Source organism: Anolis sagrei, chromosome 4 (genome assembly GCF_037176765.1).
Source record: "Anolis sagrei isolate rAnoSag1 chromosome 4, rAnoSag1.mat, whole genome shotgun sequence".
NCBI lineage: Eukaryota > Metazoa > Chordata > Lepidosauria > Squamata > Dactyloidae > Anolis > Anolis sagrei.
Window position 1 is genome coordinate 185,499,633 of NC_090024.1, and position 17,944 is coordinate 185,517,576.

Below are 17,944 nucleotides of genomic sequence, written 5' to 3' on the forward strand. Positions count from 1 at the left end.
CCTCATGAATGGACTCACCATTGCAATCAAGATGGAGAAGTATACACCTACATTGCCTCTTGTGCTAATATGATTTGAGCAATAAACTAGACAAGTTCCAGTGACGTTATCCCAGGACATCATTGGATTGACACCAGTGCTGTGAACCTTGTCCATCTGGCTCTTTTGCCATTTGTTTCCTGGGAGATTGGCAATCCCAGGATAAGCTCCAGACAGAAACTCAGTGTGACTTTCAGACTGACTCACTCGGATAGGGGTGGAGAAGTGCTGTGTAAACACAAGCATGGCTGCAAGTAAGAGGAAGGTCAGGCCATGCCTAGCTACAAGGAAAGCAAGAGGAACTATTCCTAACAAATGATGCCACAGGATCTGAGTGACACACCCTGGCAGTGGGACCTTGAACAACTGTCACCTGTTCTTCTGACACAGGAACCTGGGTGGGAGGAGCATTCATGGCCTGGGTGAGCATCTTTATAGCATTATTGGCACTGGTGAGTTGCGTGCTTTATCCACCCTATCTGTTTTATGGTGACATTTCCATGATATGTGAGATTAGTGTGAGAGAGAAATGCATCAGGAAGTGAACTAATCAGGCATATGGTATTTTAACAAGGTTAGAGAGACATCGTGCAAAACCAGCTGCAGGAGCTGAAACTGCATATCAGATTGCCTCTGGAAGCCCTAATAACTTATACTATATCCTGACAGACAGCATGCTTATTTTCTCTAAGGTCTATATTGCAATAGTAAGATATTGTTGTCTGACCATAGGAAAAAAGGTCTTTGCCTCCCAAGTTCCCCTGTCTATTTGCTTTGTGGCCTGGTATAGGTGTAAAACTGGCAAAGCCTGGGTGGCAATGGAGTGACTGGGCTAGGAACTTATTTAGCTGAGTTCATAACTCAGAATGAAAGGCAAGGCACTTTGTCTCTGGCTCTCACTCCATCCCCATATGAAACATTATTTATTTCGTATCAAAAGCATTGCATAAATTAGTAGAAAACTGATAAAAATAGAAGGAGTGCAGGTGGCTAAATATCTTTGGACCAAAACCAGGCAACAGCAACAGCACTGTCTGTAGCCTCCAACAATTCTTCCTCTGTACATGAGACAGGGCATAGTGGACAAGCATACAGATGCAGAGTTGTCTGTTCTGCTCCACAGTCACACAAGGTGTAGAATTCTTTTAGGTAGTGCCATTTTGCCAGGTTGTCTGCCCACTCCACTTCTGAGTCTGTTCAGGGAATTCCAAGTTGCCCATTCTTGGTTTGCCCCTGGAGGAAGTTCCTCGCAGGGGGCCATCCATTTGGGCCTGTCTGCAAGGGTCCCCTGTGTTTACTGGGGTGAATAGTACCTTTGAAGATGTACTGTGGATATGTAACATACAGGCAAGTCTCAATTTGCATAACAGTTGCATTTGTGGAAATGGGGTGAAAATTCTTCATCTTTTTTTACTTTAGTGTTATAAACAGAATTACCCCTTTTGGCACTTTTAATGTTAACTCAACTTGCCGTCTCACCATCATGATTTGTCAGTCTAAGCTGACAGAGAAAACCCTTCCCTCCAGCAACACCAAAACCCCAAGATTTCCGCCTCTTCCTTCCTCTCACACACACAATTTCTAAATGGACAGAGGAAACCCCTTCCTTCTGACCACGTCAAGATTGTGGTTGCTTTCTCCCTTTCTCTATTCTCCCGACATATCAAGTGAAGAAATCCAGTCCAATCAGCTGTTCCTATGCCAATACACCAATAACTGCAGTCTCCTGACAATCCATCTCCCTTAACTTTACAGGGACACTGGGAGAGTTATGCATTATGGATGTGACTTGCACTTGATTATATATTTCTGGAGAAACCTGGTGAATTTGAAGAGTTGTAAATAGGGATAATGTAAATTGAAACTCGTCGTCCCCCCCCCCCCAGTGGCGCAGCAAATTAAACTGCTGAACTGCTGAACTTGTTGACCGAAAGGTTGGCAGTTCGAATCCAGGGAGCAGTGGAGATCCTGCTGTTAGGCCCAGCTTCTGCCAACCTAGCAGTTAAAAACATGCACATGTGAATAGATCAACAGGTACCACTTCCGCGGGAAAGTAACAGCACTCCATGAAGTCATGCTGGCCACATGACTTTGGAGGTGTCTATGGACAACACTGGCTCTTGGACATAGAAATAGAGACGAGCACTACCCCCCAGAGTTGGACACAACTAATGTCAGGGAAAACCTTTATCTTTACTTTAAGGTGAAACTTGCCTTTGTGTTTTTTTCAAGTATTCCTTAGTGTTTGTCTTATTGTTTTTGTGTTAGCAGAAGACATTACGGCACTTTCCAGGTGTGACCACACTACCTCCCCACACCACCCAGAGCTTGGCCATGAAGAGTAGGAGTAAGGATGAGACTAGCGACACAGACAGTGGGATCATAGTGCAGTCAGGTAAGTGAGTAATGGGGGGAATTCCTGGATTTCTTCCTTTGTCAACAATTACTCTTCTGTGAGGTCTTCCTTTCATCGCAGGACCTGGAACTGCTGTAGCCTGTGGTCAGAAGACTAAGCTTAGTAGCTGCCTGAACACTGTGGCCGGTGAGATAAAAGCATAACTGCGGAGAGACAACCTTGCCTCCTCTCTCTGTTACTCACGGCAGCTCCCATATTTTTTCTCCCAGCTGGGCTGTGACGTAAGCCAAAATATTCAGATGGAGGTGTGCAAGGTTCCAAAGTATGACTGTGGTCTTGCATTAGCACATATAGCCAGGAGCAGGTGATATCAGTATAGTGGAAAGGTGTAGTCTGGGGGTTTTTTTTGTCTTGTATTTTTTAATGTTCCTTATCTTACAGTGTAATTAGCAACACTTCATCACACTAAAGAATAAAAATCCACTTAAAATCCAGTTTTTGCCTCCTGCAGAATTCTGGGGTTAGTATTTTAGTGATGCTGTTAAAGGCTCATCCCTAAACTACAAACCCCAGAATTCTGCAGGAGGCAGAAATCGGATTTTAAGTGGATTCATTCTCTAGTGTGATGAGGCCCTAGTTCCTTAGAAAATAAGGTGTCTTAAAATTGAGGCAGAAATTTGTTGAAATGAGGAGTGAACGTTTTGGTTTGAGAAGGTAGGTTTTGCAGTGTTTTACTAAAAAATCTAGGACAGTGTTATATTTGGCATTTTTTTTCTCCATAAGCACTTTCCAGTGTTTCTATTCCTGCTTTCCCTGTTAAAAAATGCTAAAGAAGTCTAAACAAAATGCCGGTAGGAAAGGTGAATCAGGAGGCCAAACTGGAAATGCATATACACAGTTAGATTATCATGTATGTAGAGAAATGTTGCATATGAAATGTGCTTTCATGGTTTTAAATCATTCTTTTTCACAAGGTGCTTTGTTCATTCAATTTGATCTAATGCAGAAATGTTCCTTGAGATCCATAATCCATGGCATTTCTACACAAAAGCTGAAGTAGAGAGTGTGGAAGTTTAGAGGGTAGACTAGTGTATCTGCTAGTAAGATACAAGATGTGTGCTGGATTCTCCCATGCTTGGCAAGAGGTGAAATATTTCCTGGTCTTTCTTCTGTATTGAAGTTAAGAACAGAAATGATAAATGTAACCTAAATACGATTGTTAGATTTATAATTTTTTCAGAATTCAAAAAAGTTGCTGTTTGACTGAAACATCCAAATCTCAAAATGCCATAGTAACTGGAGGATTTGGAAAATTGCAGTGTACTAAATAGCTTTTCCCAGGCTGTTTAGGACCACAGAAATTAAATGACAAGGAAAGAAAAGAATAAGTGATTCGGAAAGAAAAATGAGTACATTCTGAACATGGACATTTCATGCCACTTCTTCCAGAAATGAAGGAATACAAAACGTTGACATTTCAGCCTCTCCTTTTGAAACTCTGGTTTCTTATGCATTTCCCAGTGCTTGTTTGCTTATCTCAGAATACATCTGAATAAGAACCAGTCCATTGGAACCAGACTACTTTGGGAAGTCTGACTTGGCCACGGTAGTCTGCACTCTTGTTACAGCCCCTCTAGATTACTGCAACACGCTCTATGTAGGGTTGCCTTTCAAGACTGCAAATAGTCCAACGTGCTGTAGCCATGTTGTTAACTGGGGTGTCACAAAGGGAGCATACAATCCTTCTGTTGTGGCAAGTCCATTGGCTGCCAATTAGCTACCGAGGAAAAATTCAAAGTGCTGGCTTTAGCCTTTAAAGCCCTAAATGGCTCTGGTCCAACTTACCTGTCCGAACGTATCTTCCCTCTATGAACCAGTTTGTAGATTAAGATCTTCCGGGGAGGTCCTGCTCTCGGCCCCACTGGCCTCACAGGTGCGGCTGGTGGGGACGAGTGACAAGACCTTCTCGATCGTGACCCCACAGCTGTGGAACTCCCTCTGAGTGAGATCAGGAATATTTAATGTGAAAATGAAAGTTGAAAGTTCAATGACCCAGGACTGTTTACAACAACAGCTATGTGCCTGTGTGATAGGTGATGTTATTTTATGTGATGTGTTTAATAATGTTTAATGTTTTATTAGGGGAGGGTAAATTTTAATATTTTATACTATTTTATCGACAGCATTGAATTGTTGCCAACACTGTGAACAGCCCTGAGTCCCCTTCAGGATTGAGAAGGGCGGTATACAAATATTGCAAATAAATAAACAAATAAATCAGTATTAAAGTAGGGAAATTTCCTGGATACAATGTGACATCAGAAAACCTTCTGCACCCATTCATCTTGAATCATAGCTGTGTAATTGTCTCCTGTTGGATGATGAACCAACGCAGACTAAGGTCAGACCTATATGTGACTGGCAAGAAGTCAGTGAGTTAAGTGAGTACCTCTGATCTTTGGAAGAAATCCTGTGGGTGATGCCCCTTAAGTGAGGACTAAAATTTTATGGAACGCTGTCTCAAGGCTTTTCAAAGATCAAAGTCTTGCTCCCTCTTTCTGTCTCTTTTTCCGGTCTATGGGCAGAGCAGCCAATCTGTTTGCTTAGTTTTCCAATAAACCTAACAATCAGGAACGTGGCCAGGTCTTCTTTTTATCTGATCTGCAGTGACCTTGAGCTGCCTACAGCCTGTGAAGCAGGAGCTAATCAGTCCCTGGTGCTGTGCACATTCCTTGCCCCACCTGATGAGCTGTCAGAATAGTCGCCCCTTTGAAGTTCTGCACCGGTTTTATGATAACTGCTAATGACATTGGGCTTTAAGATGCATTTGCAAGACCTGCAGCTGGCTCCAGCCTCCTGCCAAAGGGCATCCCCATCTGGCTCGTTAAACATTGTTGATTCTCTTTTCCCTTCCCTCACTGCAACTGACTGATGTGTCTTTCTGTGTCTTCCGTGTCTCATTCAGGATTAGACAGCCCCATGGCTCCCATGAAGGACCTCACCCAAGCCATGAGGAAGCAGCAGAAGGCTTTAGAGGAGAAACTTGAGGCCTGCATGCAGGAGCTGAGAAGGCTCTGTTTGCGTGAGGCGGTAAGTGGCCAGCAAAGCTGAGGGGGTTTGCACAACCTGTGTACAAAGGGGTGTACATGAAAAGTTCTGCTAAAGAAAACTCATCTTTGGTGCCCAAGTAAAAGGGAGAGGCTTTCCATAGAGTTGCTAGACCTGGGAGGCACTCAGATAGGAAGAAAGCAGGATTGACAGGTCTTGGGGTGCCAGCCAGAGTATCCGGGAGTTGCAATGTTTCCTCATCTTTCCCCAGCTGAGGAGATATATATCAGGGCAGGCAGTGATGGGAAAGAAAGTTTGTCTGGCTTGTACCTGTAACATTACAAAGCCATTCCTTCTGGTCTCAGTTTTTGGCCCTGAAATCACAGAGAATGGGATGTTGTTGACCTGGTAACTCTAAGGAAGATGTAATCCAATGGCAACACTAGTGTAACTGTCTCCTGGAGAGAAATAAAGGACAAAGTGTGTATCAGTATTATTGCCTTGTGTAAGATGTTTTCCCATTATTCCAAAGGTATCATAGTAAAACAGTGGGAATGCTTTAATTGAGCCTAGCTACATTACAGGCTTTCTTCCTTCACATTGAGAGGTTCCTCTGCCCCTTAACACATCCTTTCTGTGGTAGCCCCCGATGGTGCAGTGAGTTAAACCATTGCACTGCTGAACTTGCTGACCGAAAGGTTGGCAGTTCGAACCCGGGGAGCGGGGTGAGCTCCCATTGTGAGGCCCAGCTTCTGCCAACCTAGCAGTTCAAAAACATGCAAATGTGAGTAGATCAATAGGTGGTGCTCCATGTAGTCATCCTGACCACATGACCTTGGAGGCATCTACGGACAATGTCGGCTCTTCGGCTTAGAAATGGAGATGAGCACCACGCCCCAGAGTTGGACACAACTAGACTTAATGTCAGGGGTTTTCCTTTACCTACACTACATCAATGGGCAATAAGTGCCCCTCTAGCCAATAGACTGGGACTCCCATCATCCTTCAGTTTCAGGAAAAAGTAAAGGCAAACTTTCTCTGAACAAATCTTGCCAAGAAACCTCATGATGCGGTATCATGACTTGGAAATGATTAAAGCTGCACAACTACAACTAGCTGCGATTGTATTCTAAACAACATCTGGAGTGCCATATGTTGATCACATAATCAAAGATCCCTGTTTCAAATTTCCTAATGAATCTGAAGATGTGATCCTCCCGCTCCCCTAGCTGAAATGCAGGTATAGTTAGTTTTTCCTCTTAACCTATTGTTATAATTCCCAATTCTTTGTCATAAGATGGAAAACATATTAAAAGAAGCTAATATCAAAAGATTTTTCAAACTTCTGCAGTCTATTCTATAATCTTGGGAGGCTAGGAGGTTTTTCTTCTGGATCCATCCAAAGATAACATTGGTCATCACCTCTAAAGCCTCATGATAATAAAAAAATTAAATCATATATCAAGTTATTATATTAAATGACTTGCTGTGGGAATGTTTGAAATGAACTTTGCCCTGGGTATTTTGCGTGATAGCTTTTATGCCATTTATGAAACAGTCTCTTGTGCCAGACATTAACTCGTGGTCATGGGATATTCAGGAAATATGAACAGCTGCAACATTAACAATGAACTGCCCCATTAAAAGAGACAAGACATATTTTGTAAGTGACTCTCAAGACTTATCTTCGGCCATTAGAAAAGGTAAAATAAAGTAAATATAAAATAATCTGAAGTGCTCTTCTAAATGGAGGAATTAAATACTTTTACATGCCCTCTTTTCCATCTAGCTTCAGATACTTTCTTGCCCAAGGTAGAAAAAGCAGATGTTCTCTTCCCCTGTCAGTCAAGGTCTAGGACCACTCAAAATTATTTTGGCACTTTTATCTCAGTGGTGATCTCTGTTGTAAACTGTGACCTATTCTTCTCTTTCCTTGGCAGGAACTGACAGGATTGCTGCCTTCAGAGTATCCGCTGAAACCAGGAGAGAAGCCTCCAAAGGTGCGCCGTCGAGTAGGTGCAGCTTTCAGATTGGATGAAAAAGCCATTCTTTCAAGAGGAGCGGTAAGGAAGTTCCTAGATTGGGATGGGAAGAAATATGCTTTGCAGCCCATATTAGAGCATTATTGGCAATTGTGGCTGACTATGGTTCTGGCCTGTGAGTCTGAAATACAAATGCACCACAGTCTTTCCGACCTTTTCCTGGTGGAATCTGCTTTCATCATGGCTGAGCCTCCGGTGGTGCAATGGGTTAAACCCTTGTGCTGGCAGGACTGCTGACCAAAAGGTCAGTTTGAATCCAGGGAGTGGGGTGAGTTCCCATCTGTCAGCTCCAGCTTCCCATATAGGGAAATGAGAGAAGCCTCTCACAGGATGGTAAAACACCTGGGCGTCCCCTGGGCAATGTTCTTCCAGATGGCCAGTTCTCTCACACCAGAAGCAACTTGCAGTTTCTCAAGTTGCTCATTGACACAGACACACACAAAATGGCTGAGGAGACTTATTAATGGATACTGTTCCCAGACTACATGGAGCTAATGCCAATAGAATTAGCAATACATAAAGGGGCAGTGTGCTGATTCCCGACAATGCAGTATCCTGTTAAATTACATCATCTCATCAGGGATCAAATTGGCATTTCTGATATTCTCTGCAACAAAAAGAAGATTCTTTGTACGGTGAGCTATCATAAAGCAACAGTAGTTTCGTTTGTTGTGTGGACTACGTCTCCAATGAAAATAATTTTGTCCTCTTATGAAAGATTCATACACCTTGGTAATTTCCTGTGGGTAATTTTTGTCAGAGGTTTGCCACATAAACTTGCAATTTTGACAGATAGTTAACATGCATAGAGATGCGAAAAGGTATTTTTAACTCTTAGAATCATAGAATCATAGAATCAAAGAGTTGGAAGAGACCTCATGGGCCATCCAGTCCAACCCCCTGCCAAGAAGCAGGAATATTGCATTCAAATCACCCCTGACAAATGGCCATCCAGCCTCTGCTTAAAAGCTTCCAAAGAAGGAGCCTCCACCACACTCCGGGGCAGAGAGTTCCACTGCTGAACGGCTCTCACAGTCAGGAAGTTCTTCCTAATGTTCAGATGGAATCTCCTCTCTTGTAGTTTGAAGCCATTGTTCCGCGTCCTAGTCTCCAAGGAAGCAGAAAACAAGCTTGCTCCCTCCTCCCTGTGGCTTCCTCTCACATATTTATACATGGCTATCATATCTCCTCTCAGCCTTCTCTTCTTCAGGCTAAACATGCCCAGTTCCCTAAGCCGCTCCTCATAGGGCTTGTTCTCCAGACCCTTGATCATTTTAGTCGCCCTCTTGTCCTTTTGAAAACAAGTTAAAGCTCCTCCAGAAAACCACAACCTTTCTATGTAGGGGAAAGAAATATCTTGAATAGAATCTTGCTAACTACAAATTCCTATGAAGTACACAAGGCGTCAGATATAGCTGTCAGCACAAAGGGGTAATTCTACGTAGTTCAATACTTTGTTTGGAAAGGCAAAGGGACGTGGAAGCTTCAGGCTTCAAGCAAAAAAATCATAGTAAAGCCTCATTATCATCAAAGGTGCGTCTTAGGTTGTGCAATTCCTCTCTCCCTCTCTCCTGTGGCCTTTCTTAATAAAAATCGTAGTAGGAGGCAATCTGGGTGTGACATTGTTTATTCTTTCTCTTTGTGCTCTTAGTGGGTGGCATAGGGCATGGCCACTGTGTTGAAGGGTTCTCTTGCTGACCATAGATTCTTTCTAATACATACACATGCACACAGGAATACACACACACAAACTAGCTGTACCAGACACTAGCTGTGTGGCCAACCTTCGGTCCCTCTTTCTCTCCTTCTTTCCTTCTTTCCTTCGCTCCCTCTTTCCTTCCCTCCTTACCTTTTCTTCTTTCCTTCTCTCCTTCCTTCCTTCTCTAACTCTTTCCTTCCTTCCCCCTTTTTTTCTTTTCCTTCTCTCTTTCTCTTTCTTCTTTGTTTACCTCTTTCCTTCCTTTGCTTCTTTCTTTTTTTCTCCCCTTCCTTCCCTCCGTCACCCTTCCCTTTTTTCTGTATCGTCATTTAGCTTTTCATGATTTAGCTTTTTATAATAATAAAATAATAATAATTATTATTTATTTATACCCCGCCACCATCTCCCCAAGGGACTCAGAGCAAATTACATGAGGCCAAGCCCAACAACATATCAATATTTATTATTTATTTATTTGCTTTATTTCTATACCGCATTTTTCAGCCCAACCAGGCGACTCAATGCGGTTTTAAAAAAGCAATAAACAAAAACAATAAATAAAATACAATTAAAATAAATCACATATAAACAATAACCAACAAACAGTAACACACAAGGATTTTTCGGGGTTTTTAAAGTTCTTTCTGCTGTTTTTTTTGAGGGGGGTTATGAGTAATGGTCACTCATTGGTCTGTTAGGGGTATAGTGTCCAAATTTGTTGTCAATTCATCCAGTGGTTTTTGAGTTATGTTAATCCCACAAACAAACATTACATTTTATTTGTATACATATATATATCTAACTGATGTGTTGCTTACAACTCAGAAAGCAATTTCAGAAAAGATTTTTATCACACCATAATTTTGCCTCATTGACTGAATTTTAAAAAGGCTTAACAATGTGCATGGTATTCTGTTCATGACACACATGGCAAAGTCACATTGTGCACACAAAGTGAATTATTCACCCTGGTGGAACATATATATTCTGCTGACAACGGTTGAAACAGAATAGCTTATACAGGAATGATGTGCATTGCTTTTCAGCATTGTATTTTCACATTGCACAACAGTACCCGGTCATTAATATGTGTTTCACACTGTTGATATTCTGCATGGGGGTTGTGTAGTGCTGCGATAGCATATCTCACACAGAGATAATAACTCCATTATGCTGAAGGGATGTTGGACTGCAGCCAGTGTCTCTCTCAATTTGTAGCTATTCCCTGTTTTGCCATCTCTACTTCTGCCTTTTCCTTGTCAAAGAGAAAGAGGTGGAATAACTGCACAGCGCCTTTTAATGGGTAGCCTCAGGAGCTCTCTGTCTGGAAACGCCCAGCCTGAGCTTTCTTTGCCCCTTCCTTAATTCTTAGGCACAATTCCTCTTTGTAGTGTTCCTTTTGTAAATCTCCTGGGTTTTTCCATAGCTGCTTCTTTTTTTCTTCCATATTAAGGAGAGAAAGTTGGGATGCCTTTTGATCAGTAGGACTCAGAATCTACAGACACCCTTGGTCTGTGAAGAGTTTACTTCATCCACATTTATGGGCTTATTGGACAGGTGGAAACCAAGCCTGAAACTTAAATCGCAAGGTGCGCTCAAAGGAAACACCCTTTAAACTGCAGATTATCTAAATCCAGAATAATTACCATCTCTGGCTCATGAGTCTCAAAAGACTCTCACTGGATTAAGCAGGCATCAAAGCAGTGGAAAGTCACCTTTATATTCTTTAATCAACTCAATTGCGGGAGTGACAGGAAGGTTGAATTGGTTAAAGGAAGCAGTCTTAATTTGTAGTATTTTCAGTCTTATCTCTATTGAAGTATCGTCACCACCCATGCTTTTCTCCTTAACCCAATAAATAATGATATTATGGAGTTGGGTATTATCCTAAAGTGTTTGAATCTCTTTGACTATTCTAAAAAAAAATGGCACATTAGTGTTGTCTTATTCACACACACTTTTGCCATAGATAGTGTAATACTGCCATTTTTCATTCCATAATCTGTCGTATTGCTAGTGAAGCTCCCATGGCATTTCATGCCTAAAACATCTGGTTATGTCCCCTAATGAGAAACAATGCAATTATGTATCTGCTGAGCTCCTCCGGGTCTCAGTAGCGGATATAATCATTTTATGTCTGACTACAGGGGACATAGCCTGACATTGCCCCCGGTGGCACAATGGGTTAAACTCTTGTGCCGGCAGGAATGAAGACAAACAGATCAGAGGTTCGAATGAGGGGAGAGTGCAGATAAGCTTCCTCTGTCAGCTCCAACTCCCCATGCAGGGACAAGAGAGAAGCCTTCCACAAGGATGATAAAATATCAAAACATCTGGGCGTCCCCTGGGCACGTCCTTGCAGATGGCCAATTCTCTCACACCAGAAGTTACTTGTAGTTTCTCAAGTCACTCCTGACACGGAAAAAAAACCCTGACACTTTTCAATCCCTCCCTCCAGGCACAAATAGTTGCAGATGAATGGCTTCTGATACTCTTTGGAAGGCCCAGGGGAGAAAATTCTGATGCAGAAAAAGGAGGAGAATACCAATATATACAATTGTATATATTGGTGTGGTCGAGGCTCCTTCTTTGGAAGCTGTTAAACAGAGGCTGGATGGCCATCTGTAGGGGATGCTTTGAATGCGATATTCCTGCTTCTTGGCAGGGGGTTGGACTGGATGGCCGATGAAGTCTCTTCTAACTCTATGATTCTATAATTCTATGAATTCACTGAAATGGCTGAACATGTTTCTCATCCCACCCAGACAAGATGTGATTACCATCTAGGTTGTATTTTCCCCTTGTTTCATTTCCTTTGGAGCATTATTTCTTTATTTCTCTAGCTGTCATGTACTTTCTGACTCAGTATTGAAGCACTGAATCTTTGTTTGGAGGAGGGAAAATAAATTCAGTTGTTTTCTCCATATAGATAGCAAAGGTTACCCCAATCAGATTTTCACTGCATAAAACATAGTTGCAAAGTTTGTGATATCTTTCATCCCATCCTAAGAGAAAGGTGGAATATAAATTAAATAAATATATAATATAAATAATAAAATGACAAGTGTACACAACTCTATAGAATGTGCAAAGAATATAACTAGGAAGAGAAAGCACTCATCATCTAATTTGGTTTACCTTGAAAAGATATTTTAATTTAGAGGGTTGAAGCTGAGGATAGAATCATGATAATGACAATAGCTTAGATACACCCACTTTTTCAGAGTACTTTGTTTCCTGCATAGCTTTGACTTTTAATTCCATCACTTTGGCCCTTACGTGCTCCTTTTAAGATGCTAGATCATCTAATCCTTTCTGAAGAGTCATCTCAAAAGGTCATAATTTGGAAGAAAAAAAAAACAGTTGTCTTCCCCACAGGATCCTCTGAGCACACTGGAAAGAGACCTGGCTCTCCAGCTGCAAATCGCTGAGGCTTCACGTTGTCTTTCCCGGGAAGAGAATCTCACCAAGCAGGTTCGGAAGCGTCGGAAAAGTGCTGTGTTGAAGGAGGAAAAGAAGCTGAAGGAGCTAGAGCATGCCCTCATTGAGTATCACTTGACAGCCAGGCATTCACCACAACTAAGAGCCAGTGCCCCAGCATTGGAAGGTGAGCAAAATCCATTTGGAGATACAGTTCTGGGTAAATGGTCCCGAGATAATTCTCAAAGGGCTTCAAACACAAGAATATTAAGTGTCCTGATGGAAGAGGGTGGTCTTAAGGAAGAAGATGGTATAATAATGAAAAATTAAACTGAGTTTTCTGGACTGGAAAAATTAAAATATCTAAAAGTTTAAATAGGGAGATTGTTTGTTGTCACTGCGAAGTAAGACAACATTAACTATATCTGTAAACTGTGGGAACTAATATCGGGAAGTGTTTCCAAAGAAGTAATAGAACAAAAAACAAAAACAAAGACCAGAGTCTCCTGACATATTAAAGACTGGCACATTTGTTATAGTTTGACAAAGCTTATATCATAATGTTTTCTTTAACCAAGATGTCATAAGACACTTCACTGTTATGAGGAAGTGGGTTTTGTAAATATGATTTGTCTGGAAATGGGAAAGAAATTTGGATTAAATACCTGTCCCTGGAAATAACAAGAAGTAGGTCAAATGAACTTTTGGCAGGCATGGTTTAGTTGGACTTCATCCCAGATCAGGGCAGGAAGCTGGCCTTTTATGGTTTTTCCTGGTTTAATAATCTACAATCTGCAATTTTCTGTAAGCGGTTGCCAAAGAGAGCTCATGAAAGAACAGGGAGAGCCAGCTGGAGAAGGAAGCATGTAGAAACCTGTAGCGATTGACGCCAAGCTGTGTAGCATTAGATTAACCCTTAGTAAATATTAGGAAGAAGAAAATATTGAGTTTGCAGTCCAGCTAACCTAAGAATTAGTTGATCACATTGAGACTCGGTTGCAAGTAAGATAATAAGTGATTCCCCAGGAATTTTAGTACGAAAATGTCTGTACTGAGAACAGTTCACTGGTATGAGTGGGTGGTTTCTTATGTTCTCAGTTCAGTGGTATTCCTTGAAGAATGAATAACATTATATAGTTTCACATGAAAAGTTGCCACTGCCTTCACATGCAACATCTCTAAGAAACATCGGCCAGAATTCTGTTTATGCCTCCCATAGGTATAAGTTCCTCTACAGAACTGATTGAGTATTTTTATCCAAAGTGCTATAGCACCCAATACTTCTCAAAGAAAAGAATTTATTTATTTATTTATTTCATTTACATTCCAGCCTGTGATGGCGCAGTGGGTTAAACCTTTGTGCCAGGAGGACTGCTGACCAACAGGTCAGTGGTTCGAATTCGAGGAGAGCGGGTTGAGCTCCCTTTGTCAACTCCTGCTCCCCATGCGGGTATATGAAAGAAGCCTCCCACAAGGATGGTAAAACGTCAAACATCCAGGCATCCTCTGGGTAACATCCTTGTAGACAGCCAATTCTCTCACACCAGAAGCAACTTACAGTTTCTCAAGTCGTTCCTGACATGAAAGATAGATAGATAGATAGATAGATAGATAGATAGATAGATACATAGATAGATATAGATAGATACACACACACACACCACTTTTCTCTACCTCTAGGGGAACAAAAGTGGTTCACAACAAAGTAAATGGCAAAATTCAATGCCTCACAAGATATAAAGAAAGAGAGAAAGAGGGAAAGAAGCAAAGAAGGAAAGAGAGAAGGAAGGATGGAAGCAAGCAAGGAAGGAAAGAAAGAGGTAGAGAAGGAAGAAAAAGCGAGGGGAAGGAAGGAAACTGGTAGAGAAAGAAGGAAGGAGAGAAGGAAATAAGAAGGAAGGAAGGAAGGAAGGAAGGAAGGAAGGAAGGAAGGAAGGAGAGAAAGAAGAGAAAGAGGAAAGGTTGGCCATAGCAATGCGTGGCAGGTACAACTAGTATAATAATAGATTAAAATCAGTGACCTATAAAATATCATACATAAACAACATAACATAAAACATTGGACATCACACCATTCCTGATCTTGGCTGCTTCATCTCACTCTCCAAATGCTTGCTTAAAAGGCCATGTTTTGAGTAACTTCCTGAACATCAGGAGGGAGGGCGCCAATCTGATCTCGATGGGGAGGGAGTTCCACGGCAGAGGTGCCACCACCGAGAAGGCCCTTTCTCTCATCTCCACCAGTTGCACCTGCAAAGGTGGTGGGACCGAGAGCAGGACTTCTTCAGCTACCTTAATGCTCTAATTGGGTCATAGAGGGAGATACATTCAGATAGGTAAGCTGGACTGGAACTGTTTAGGGATTTATAGGCTAAGGCCAGCACTTTGAATTGTACTCGATAGTAAACCAGCAGCCAGTGGAACTGATTCAACAGAGGAGTTGTATACTTCCTGTGAGTCGCTGTGAATGGAAACATTCATTTCAAAGCTATGGAATTGTCTCGATAAATTAGCATTCCTGTCCAATTCATACTCTTCTGGCTCTACTGGAATTGACAACAGTACTCTTGCAGTTGTGCAACATTAACATTCAACAAAAGAGTAGCATGACACAATGCCTATGGTGTATACTCATGTATGATTCTAGAAACTTGGGTCAACTTATCCATAGATTAATATAAGTACTGTACTTTAACACACACACGCACACGCACACACTGAGCAGTGTGGCAGAGCAGAGCTTAATCAATTCTAGGAGAACCTAAATAACCACTACTCTCTGCCTCAATCCCACATCTGTCTTTTTGAATTCCTGGGCAGGAAAATGGCAGTGGTGGCCATTTCCCCTCTCCACAACATTACCCAAGACTTATCTACAGATCTTATCAAAATATATAATTTTGGCCTCCAAACTTGCCTTTGACTTATACAGAAGACAGATTTCTACATGAGTATATGTTGTAACTCTTCTTGTAGAGGTTTGCACTATGCAACTCTGATGTAGGATTGAGCCATAGAAAACCTGCTTTATATCAGATTAGTATATTAGTCTGGTACCAGCAGTGGCTCTCCAGACTCTCAGACAGAAGACTTTCCCAGCCAAACCATACAGGAAACTTATGTATGGAAAAAAACCAACAACATGTGGCACCACCACTGTGCTGAGGACCCTCTGCCAACATGGATAGTCAGAAGATCCAGTTGTAGGAAGTCTTGTCTGATGAACTTAGTTCCCCATCCAATTCCAGAGCTAACCTTTGTGGGTAGTAAAACATATTCAGTATTTGCCAACCACACTCTGCTGCAGAGTTAAGTGTGCTTAACCCTTTTAAATCAGTCAGCTTAAGGGCATTTAGCCTCACAGTAAATTACAGCCAAAATGTATCATCTAAGCTTCATGTATAAAGTGAAAACAAATATTAATTTGTAATTAAGTATTTAGACTGTGTAGGAAGAAATGGCCCAAAATGCAAATGCAAATACCTTAGATTCACTGCACCAGGGAATATTTCTTTGAGGCATTTAAGTGCATGCACATGAATGCAATGCCCTGAATGATGTGTTTTGCACTATTAATAATTGTGAAGAGGGGAAAGCCTTTCTCCCATTGTTGAGATGCTTAGTAGAACTTACTAGTACAGATTTCTAGGGAATGTGAGAGAGTTCTGGTAACTGCTTAAAAATCTATTTCAAGAGAGATCTATACTTGTTCTATAATATCTTCAGTTTCCAATATTTACATAAGTGATGAATGTTTTCCCTTAGGTAGCCACTATGTCAGAGAGTATAGAAGGCGGGGGCATAGGGAATCCCATACTTATGGAAGTACAACTAATATATGGAAGAATTCTGAAGGAGGAAGTATTTTAAAATAGTTCAGTGAGAATTGGACCTGCTCATTGATCACAGAATCCTGACAATCAGAGCCAGCTAATACCTCCCAACAAAGGATTCCCCCAGGCAGAAAGCAGCCAGGCATTGAAACTGCAAGGCCATTCAGTGCTAATCAAGGTGGCCAATTGCAACATTCACACTTGCCTCAGGCAGACAAGAGTTCTTTCTCCCACTCTGGACATTCCACAGATAAATACAGCTCACTTGCCTAGTTTCCAACAGACCTCAGAGGATGCCTGCCATAGATGTGGGTGAAATGTAAGGAGAGAATGCTTCTGGAACATGGTCATACAGCCCGGAAAACTCACAGCAACCTGCTGACACACTGCTGGTGGGGAAAAATATCAAATGGAAAGTGTGGAATGAAATCACACATTTCAAAATTTCAATAACAGCACTCTGTATTGCAACGTTTTGTTACAAGTCCTGTCTTTCAAGGTCTGTTCCTATTTTTCTCCCAGGGTTCAGTGTCTGTAATGAGAGCCTCCTGCTAGATCCTTCTCAGGTAGAGAAAGGTAAGCTAGAAGTTAATGATCTCAGTTTTATTGTCGCCTTATGCATATGCCTTTTCCTCTTTTGCACAGACAAGCGTGAGAACAAATTTATGGGAGTGGATTGCAGCATTTCTCAATGCAAATCTTGTTTCCCAGGCTGTGATAGATTTGAGCAGTCCCATGCCCGCTATGGCACTCCTCTTAATGGCTCTCCATTCCGTACAGACCAGCTTTCTGTAAGATTGTGAAACAATGATAGAATGCAGGATGTAGAGTCAAAGGGTACATCAACATCTATGGACAACGCTGGCTCTTCGGCTTAGAAATGGAGATGAGCACCACCTCCCAGAGTCTGACACAACTAGACTTAATGTCAAGGGGAAACCTGTACCTGTACCTTTATGCTATATAATTGTGAAAAGCTGTTAAATTTAACACCCTGTTTTCAGTTCAGTTTAGTGGTGATAATCTTCATTGTGGATTTTGAATGGGATATTGAAACTAAGATAGCAGTCACTGATGTTATCATTTAATTTTCTAGTTTTGGCAAATTATAATTTTTTTCACGTATTTATTTAAGAACCCCAGACGGCGAACCCTAGTCTTCCATCAAAGCTTCCAGCTTCCACACACCACCAACCCTTGCAGAATTCTTCAGTTCAGTCCCCTCATCCTGGCTTGCTAGAAAGACCAACTCACAATCAAGCCACCAGCGTGGAAAGCTCACCTATCCAAAACAGTCCATGGAAAGAGACCAGTCTGGATAAACCCTATGAGAAGCCCAAGAAAACTTCTGAGCCCAGCAGTGTGCCAAGGTGAAGAGAGTTCACTTGTTCTTCTGTTCTTGCCTTTGCTATAGGACAGTTTTGACTGATCTTTTAAGTCTGAGTTGAAACCTTCATATGCAAACTATAGCCTTCAGGCAAGCAATTTGATAGCAAGTATAGCACAG

The 17,944-nt window shown here is 41.7% G+C and overlaps 1 protein-coding gene across 9 annotated transcripts in view; it reads left to right on the top strand.

Annotated features, from left to right (window-relative positions):
• INAVA (innate immunity activator) overlaps positions 1-17,944 on the top strand; it is a 62,174-nt gene that overhangs the window by 33,035 nt on the left and 11,195 nt on the right. For 4 of the 9 annotated variants that reach the window (XM_060773213.2, XM_060773211.2, XM_067467967.1 and 1 more), the window contains exons 2-7: positions 2,311-2,434; positions 5,361-5,485; positions 7,384-7,506; positions 12,563-12,791; positions 16,960-17,013; positions 17,573-17,807. In XM_060773213.2, the coding sequence (XP_060629196.2) occupies positions 2,374-2,434; positions 5,361-5,485; positions 7,384-7,506; positions 12,563-12,791; positions 16,960-17,013; positions 17,573-17,807 (827 nt within the window). In that variant the 5' untranslated portion in view covers positions 2,311-2,373. Of the gene's footprint in view, positions 1-2,307; positions 2,435-5,360; positions 5,486-7,383; positions 7,507-12,562; positions 12,792-16,959; positions 17,014-17,572; positions 17,808-17,944 lie in introns of all 9 variants that reach the window. The other 5 variants (XM_060773214.2, XM_060773212.2, XM_067467966.1 and 2 more) reach the window with 2 other exon arrangements.